This window comes from Arachis ipaensis, chromosome B8 (genome assembly GCF_059453495.1).
Source record: "Arachis ipaensis isolate K30076 ecotype BB chromosome B8, ASM5945349v1, whole genome shotgun sequence".
Classification (NCBI taxonomy): domain Eukaryota; kingdom Viridiplantae; phylum Streptophyta; class Magnoliopsida; order Fabales; family Fabaceae; genus Arachis; species Arachis ipaensis.
The window spans coordinates 135,476,983-135,485,680 of record NC_142443.1 but is presented as its reverse complement, the minus strand read 5'-3'; the positions used below and the strand labels follow the sequence as shown (position 1 = coordinate 135,485,680).

General features: G+C 38.4%; 1 protein-coding gene across 1 annotated transcript; it reads right to left on the bottom strand.

The window, feature by feature from the left end:
* Window positions 1–3,123: 3,123 nt before the first annotated feature.
* On the bottom strand, window positions 3,124–5,198 carry LOC107613213 (uncharacterized). The gene is made up of 6 exons (XM_021110001.2): window positions 5,118–5,198; window positions 4,539–4,631; window positions 4,313–4,447; window positions 4,098–4,219; window positions 3,252–3,361; window positions 3,124–3,134 (listed from the first exon to the last, which is right to left on the bottom strand). Exons 1-6 carry the CDS (start codon window positions 5,196–5,198, stop codon window positions 3,124–3,126), a joined length of 552 nt encoding a protein of 183 aa, XP_020965660.2.
* Window positions 5,199–8,698: the final 3,500 nt, after the last annotated feature.

Below are 8,698 nucleotides of genomic sequence, written 5' to 3'. Positions count from 1 at the left end.
ATGTTATGTTGTAGGATGAAAGGATAAGAAGAATAAATTATATACCTCTAGCATTGTAATTTTTTGTTTAATATTGTTTTTTATTATTTTTCTGTTAGTCTTACCTAATTTTTTTTATATTTTTTATATATTTGGTTATTTACTTAATTTACTATTATTTGTTAATTAAGTTTATGTTATTATATGTTATTTTGTATATTTAATTTTTTTATTATCTAACTACTTAGTTTGTATATTTAGTTTTTTTATATGTCAGTGATTGTATCTGAGGCAGTTTTAGTTGTATCTCTGTTCTTTGCAGTTAATCTGAACCGCAGTGGTGACGCAGGAGTTGGTGAGACTAGACCCTTGGGGGAGGTTGTGATTGCGACATCCGGTACTCCTATTATAGTCCCAATTCTCGGAGAGGGTGGAGTACTGGATGGGGTTGAGGATGCACTACATGATGATGATGATGATGTGGAACCCTCCACGATAGCTGATGATAGTGACGATGACATATCAAGGACCACTCCAGATTTTATCACTGCTACCCTCATCCTCTCTGCCTTTCCCTCCATGTCGGGCTCTACCTCGACCACAACCTCTAGCTTCTCTACGGCCGCGACCCCTCCCCCCTTGCCGTTCACAACCCCTCCCTTCCATCACATTGATGGCATCCTCCAACAAGCAACAACCTCCACTCGCATTGGCTCGATCGTGTCCCTACACAATGCCTCCGCTCAACACGACGTCTGTCTGGAACATCAGGAACCTGGTCCATATCAGGGACGCGTCTGGGACCTCGCTGTATCGCCTGGGATGGTATCACATCTACTCTGGGGTCACCTAGGAGGAGCTCAGACGACAAGTGGGTTATGTAGATTCGAAACAAGTGGGTTATGTTGTTTGGTTACTTGCCAGAATGTGACGCCACAAAATAATGGATTGACTACACCCCTAAAAATAATACTTGATACGATATGTCTATGTCAGTTGGAGTAGTACAACTCTCCGATTCAATTGGGTTACTTTTTAACTACCTTCAAATGTTATGTGATTCCGGCAGAAGAGAATTTAACGAAGTTGGTAAAGTTTTTTGTATAGTGTTGTTGCTTTTTGTTATAATAGTCTGGTGTTACCTCTTGCTGACCTTAGCATGCCTTTTGTTACTCATACACTAGCTATGTTTGCATTATAATGTTTGAGTCATGTTGATTGGCAGATCCTTCAATGTTGCAGTTAGGTAGGTAAAACAACTGTCATTGTGAAATAAACCGTGTCTGTATCTATATTGATAAGCGTCTTGACATTAAGCTACCTTGAGGGTGCACTTTATAGTCGACTAGGCCAAAATAACAAGTTACGTAGGATATTTCTTGAGAATTTATGAAATTGATGAATTGATGAAAATATTATTTACAAATTTACTGTTAGAACAATCAGTTGGGCATACATAAGATGACCCAAAATCATTGAGAATTGATCATCTATGTGAAAATGTTTTGCTTGATCAGGAGGGACTGCAACCGGAGAACGGGAACCCTAGTGACACTCCCCCGACGCAAGCAGATGGGACGACTCCGTCTATCACTCACAGGTGTAGCAGTCCATTTTGCCGCAACCCCGTCGGTGTTGGGGGTGCGGGGGCTAACTTCTTCCTCGACGGGCAACACATCGAGCAATTTTACACGACACAAAATTGCTCCAGGCACATTGCTCAGCCATCCGCACAGGCTGCCAGCACCAGCTTCGGGAACCTCAATGCGTGGACAAATGAGGATTTGTTTGAGAGGTGGCTGAGGCAGGTACAGTTGGGAGAACCCGGTTTCAATACTGCTTATTTTGTGCTCTTAGTCTCCTGCCATGTGGTTATAATTGTTTGATAGCGAACTTTTTTTGGCCTTACACAGAATGTCATACGTAGAATGGACGGCACTGGAAAACTTGGTAGCGTCCCCAAGCAATGAAGGTGGCGATTGCTGCCAATGAAGCAGCAGTTTCAGTGTCGCTGTGTTGGGATTTAACCCCCCGCAGGAGCAACTTGTATTCTATTTATTTCCCTATTTTTGTACAGGAGAAATATCAGTTCTGTGCATGTGTGTCGTGCTCATGTCAAGGCTGTATCTTGTCTTATGTATACTGTGGTCGAATAGCTTCTTCCTTCATGAGTTCGATGAGTATTTGGGCAAACTAAGAAAATATGATAGCTGTGTATTTGATTGGTGACGTGTAAACATGTATCACATACAAAATGTGTATTAGTAGTTTGATTGAAAGAATGTTGGCTTGTTTTACTTTTAACTTTCCTGGTGAATTAGTTGTTTTTTTTTCTTTCCGGATGCCCAGGAACCATAGGACCATGTGTAGCAGGCCATCTTTTACTAATACTAGCCCACAAAATTAAGAGAAAATACATAATGCATGTCGATCATGACCAAATGAGATACAAGAAATTATACAGGTGAACTGCAAGTAAAATGTGGAAGTAGGGATAGTGGTGAATGAAGTGCGTTTTTAATGTGTCATGTGCCTATCACAACTAATGTGTCATCAAAGGTGGTTGTTGGGGATTCTTTCTTCGGGGTAGGTGTTTCCGGTCCAAGGCGTTAACAATGTTTCCCTGACAAGGGATAAGTCATGATACTGCTAACATGTGTGGCGTTCAAAATCGGAGAAAAAAATTGGGTCCTTTTAATGTGCAAGGATGATGAAGATGAAGCTTTCAGGCGTGGATCTTTTTTTTTTTGAAAACTCCTGAGCATCATTTCTAATTAAAACAGCCCTTTCGGTATACAATACACTAGCGCATACAACCCCAAAAAATTTGAAGTCTATGAAACAAGTTTAGTATGTACACATATTAACAAGAGGGTGGCAGTGATGTTTCACACTTTACAAACAAAAAACAATTTCGAGATGTCATCTCAAGTTGGTCCCGAAACATTAAGGGCTGGAGCAAAAAATTAAGGACCCTGATTAGCGCCCCTGCAAAATTATTAACCACTGGTCGGATCCAAAGACAATTTTCAGTTGGCTAGGTTGACTTCATCTCCCAGTGTGCAAATGCCTTTGCGACTACTTCCTGTGCAATTCCGTTGTATGATTTCAGCACAGTCCACAGCTAACCGCATGCGCGTCGCACTATTCACATGCTGAAACAAATGGATAAAGATGTAGATCAAAATTGTTACCACCAAGAAATACTCTACTAGTAGCATTCACGCAGGGTACCATATAAATGTTTCAGTAAATCACATTCGTCAACATACCTGTACTCCATAATCTTTCCATAAGTGTTCCCGAATCATCTATTGGGCCACCCATATGCCGCAGTCCATGCTGTTTAGGCACACAGTTAATTATCGGAATTTTGGCAATACTGAAATCAACAAAGCAATAAATGATAGGAAACAATACAATAGACATCATTGTACATGAAAGAAAATAAGAGCTCACTATCACGTTGATTTTCACATTCATTCACAGTAATCTGCATTCTCAAGACCGCTCATCAGTCCTCATCGATTAGAGGAATGTTTTTTACACAGTAATCTACACTCTAAAGAGTCCCTATCTTATGGTAATCCAAAAAGAATCGATTGTTATAATACACTCGTAGACCATAGGATTACAACTGAAAAGTTTAAACATATATCTGCTAAGTTAATTGTTACACAGTGTAGACACACTTGTGAATGACATGCAAATGCATCTGAGTAAAATCTGTAAGTGGGTAAACATTCATCCGAGCGGATAAAGACATTAGGTGGGTGAATCAAGATCTTGAATTTCAAACTCTAGGACTCAGAATGAAAATTCTCCCTTAGTGACTTAATTCCAGATTTCATAACAACAGAATAGTTGTGAGCGTTATTAAAATTTACACCATTTTCCTGTTTCATTATTATTAACTTATCTCCGATCAATCTGAAATTGCATAAGTATGGAAAGATCAGATGCCACTTTTCTCACGTGCGAGTAATCAACATGGTTAACCAAATGGAATGCAGTTTGTCACATTTGGTTGTAGTCTTTAGTATTTTCCATTATAAGATAGTAACACGTACAAGAGATTGTACTAGGAACACATGGTATATAAAATGCCATGTACTTACGAGTTCCCCTCTTGTTGAGGGACATCCGGCTCTTCAAATTCAAATGCCGAAAACCTCGGACACAGCCCCCCGTCGCCCGACAGCCACGGCTTTCCTAAAGTGAGTCCCTCGAGATACAACGCCTACAAAAAATAGGTATACTTCATAATCATACTCATGTGCATGAAAAATCAGGTTGCAAGACGTCACATTTTAACAACCAAATGGTTGCTTACCACTCGCATCATCCCTGTTTTCCTTGCATCAGTTTGATGCGGGTCCTGAAGTGAGTTGAGATAGATCAACTTCTTCCTTAGAACATCAATAATCATTAGGTACCAGTGCCAGTCACACCACATCGGCTGATAAATCTACAGATACCCCCCACCCAACAACAGCCACGCAATAAACTTATCCATCCATGTGATCAACATAAAGTAAAACATAGACCTGTGTACGTACCCTCGTGACACGATCCACCTTGCTCCGCATGTACTTATTACGGAGGGATGTCATGTTTTCGGACGTCATGGAACGACCGTCGATTGCAGCTTGCTAACAGTTACAAACATGCACATCGTTAGAGGACTTGGTATTCAAGGGCAGGGTCAAACCCATAAAAAATTTATCGACAAGAAACCTCTACTAATCGTTTAATCGACCTAAAAATAATGAACAGCGCACTGAAATCACGAAAGTTAGCCCTCAGCATGCACAAGTGGAATCACTATTCTTCGAAACTCGTAACGAAGCGTACAGATATCATATATCAAATGCATCTCTCGGGATTCGGGAGTCACTTCTTAATACTCATGCTGCATATAGTCGGATAACGTGCTTTAACACTAACTTGCTGATTTATATGGTAGTGTCTCCAATTTCGAGCTGGAAACATTTTCTGTCAGGGGTTAGCGAAAAACACTCGGCATTCTGTATGTAAATCCTACTTAATTAAACAGCTCCTACTTAGGGTAACTCGTACAGCTAGTGCTGAACATCACCGCATTTATTTTTTGTACACATTGAGGTTGCAGGTCTTACCATAATACTTGTGGGTAGGAACCAACGTTGTCGCTCGGAGGTAGTTGTGAGCATGCGAACCACTACATTAAGGACCTGCATTATTAAAAAAATAGGAAACCTCGTCAGCAGGATTAACAGAGCTAACATAGTCGGCTTGGCAATCGTTGGAATGGTTAGTGTGTTTAGTACTATTTACTCACATCATCGACAATCTCACATTGTGGCAAGCGCTCCCCTACTAGAGATACAGTCGCCGACGTCGATCAGAATTTCGCTGTCGTGATATTGAGGTATATAAAGGTAAGTATGTAACCAAAAACTTTAATAATTTAATTAATACATCAATTAGGATATAGATTAATAAGTATTTCTTTGTTATCTCAATATGTTGACATTGATACTTTTAATGTTTACTACTAGTGCCTTTCTAAAGATTTCGTAACTATCACATTATTTATCATCGACGATTAAATTACTTGTAATATCTTCTATATCTGGGAAATCAAACTTGGATTTCTCTAATCAACTGATTCGCTAGAGGTGGGACACTTGTTATTGTTTGTTCATCTGTTTGTTTCATTTTTATTATGAGTAAGTTTGACTTGTCGAACTCTAGCACATTAAACTCATGTCGTGACCGTGCTTAAGTACCTCTGTGGAAGGTCTCTGCTAAAGATGTAGGTTGCTACGACTAACTCCAGCCCGGACAAATTCATCATGTCCTTCGGACGGAAGACCAAGTCGATAATCTGTAAGATATAGTTCACGTTACTGATAACTTACACACCAGAGGACGTGATTCCATAATAAGATTCGGCATGCTGTGTTGAAAGATCGAATGTAAATCCTAACCTGTGGGATTCGCTCAACCTTTATACTCAGCAGACTACCTACGTTGACCACGTCGTCGGGAGCAGGGGGCCGGTCGTTGCACCTATGCCGTCCAGTAACTCCAGAACCCACACGTTCTACGTTATCCTCCGTGTTGAATGCAGGGGTGTCTCCGTCGGTCTCGGAGGTTAAAACCACCTAAACAATGCCACCAGATTGTGTAACGGCAGGCACGCAAGTTATCAGTGAGTAAGAAGTTTTCACGATTGAACAAAGAACAACTGGAAGCCTTTTTACCACTTCAGGTGACGGCTTTGCGGGTGATGCCGTAGGAGTTGAGAGGAATCGCGACATCGACTTCTTCTTTCTCCTCGTGCTACTCGGAATGTGGTCGACACTGAATGTGGTGTTGTTAACTGGTCGGTTTGTTGCGGCGTGCGCTTTCTGGATTTTTCCCGTTCGAGGTTGCTTTGCCGGTTTCTGAATTCTCACGAACCTTATGGCTCTTTCTAATCGGTTTCAACCGGTGGATCACAGATTCAATCGGTAGACCCGGTTATAATTAACTAACTATATAAAATTTAATTTCCTATATCAACTTATTCTCTAATTTATTAATTAATTAGTATCTATGACATTATTCAAATATATGTTAAAAAATATTAATATTAATAGATGTCATACAGTTATCAATAACAAAAATATGTCATCGATTAATAAACTTTTTTTGGCTTATCTTGTTTAATTTAAAGATATCTAACGAAGTCTAGTTCTCATTTTAGTAAATACACATAACTCAAAAATAATTCATTTTTATAAAAAGTAACCATAAAAAAATTTACATTAAATTAATTTAAACACTATCCATTAGAATACACATAACTCACAGCATTCAGGCACACTTTTAATTTTTCTATTTTATCTCCATTAGATTTTATTTTGTTCTACTGTATTTTCCTTTTAATTTAGTAACTTTATCATAACCCCATCGGAGTTGCAATTTCACTCTACGGACAGTTTCCCTTTTGGCCTGTCTCCCTCCAGCGTTTTTTTTATTCCTTCATTTTTTTTTCCCGACTGCATTTATTTTCACTAGAAAAATTCATTTTTCAGTCCACTACTTACAAGGAGCAAATAATGACAAGAAAGCGTATGAATCGGCCCATTTTTTTGGAGATTATGAGGTCCAGCCCAAAGACCCGTTATGTTTGCCCAGGCTTTATGTGGCGCCGTTACAGTTGCGGCAAGCCAGCCATCACTCATGAAGAGCCCCCCTATTCGCCAGCCCTGTCAGGCCGCCTCCCCATGCCTCGACATCATAATCACGTGTTGCTCCGGAACTCAAGCAGAAGAAATAAAGGAATCTCTAGATGCTCATTAATTTGTATACTATAATTTTCCATTTATTAAATATATCTATGCAGACCCCACTAAACAACGGCTTATAGAGCAGCCACTTGTAATCAAATGAGATAAGCTCAATTAATCTATGTGAGTGATTCCCGATGCATGTGAGAAACAGGCCATTACGGATAAATCCTACAACAGATTAAATGTATTAATTTTTCAAAATAAAAAGTATGAGCTTGTCAAGTTCAAGAATGAGATTATCACTGTTGAGTGTAGGTTGAGGAAAATTTCTTAGCAACAAAATAAAATCATAGAAGCATGTAGGGAATTTGATCTTTCATTTTCCATTCTTTCCTTTTCATAGGATACAAAGACACCTAATTAAAACATGCTGTGCGAAATAAACTTCCTTATACGGAATGGCTGCTATCTACCTAAGCATGATTTAATTGAGATTATAGCAGACGATATACTCTCTTCTTCTTAAGTTTTTGTTTTGTTTCAGTTGTATTTTATTTTTAGTCAACAAAAAAATACATGTAATTTAATTTATTTTTTACTCCAATACATTCTTTATTAGAAGTAAATATGATGTAGACCATTGCATAAAAAAAATTACTCCTTAGGACAATAAAATTTTGCAGATAAACTATTTAAGTCATTATAAGATTAGCAATTGAGCCATCTCAAAGATAATATTGTGGAACCTGAGACCTTAAGCAGAAATTAATCAGTTATATAAAATTTCAAAGATATACAGGGGGCTAGTTATATTCAATACCATAACACATTGAGTATACAATAATACAGTTAAGCAAACTATTTATCCAATCAAATTCCGCAATGTGCCGAGATTTATGTTAAGCCAACAAAATATAAATCATGCGACACTATTTCCACAACCGTAACTTGGATTGAATGCACCATTTACATATATAATAAGTAGTATTGAGCATACATATAAATTATATTTAATAAAAGTGGTCGGAAATCCATATATATATATATATATATATATATATATATATATATATTGGAAGTTGTAGGAATTGAACATATATCTTTTATATCAGAATATATAATAATCCTGCTTAAGACTAATTAAACCAGTTATTATTGTTATTACTATTATTAATATTATTTCAGGCAAATTAAACATGAATGTTCTGGAAAGAAAAATAAACACTACTCCACATACAGTTTTTAATTTCTATATGGACTTTTGGATTGTGTTGCACCGGGTTATGGGAAAGGGGGTGCTGAACATGGATGTGGTGTCAGGTGTGTTGCAAATCGGACCGTACGACACATAAGGTGCAACACGAAGGGTCCGACTTGTAGCAACAAAAACGGATGGTCCGTTTTGTTGCATGGTGGACACGCGGCACGCAAACATAGCTCCTCAAATGGTGCCCCAC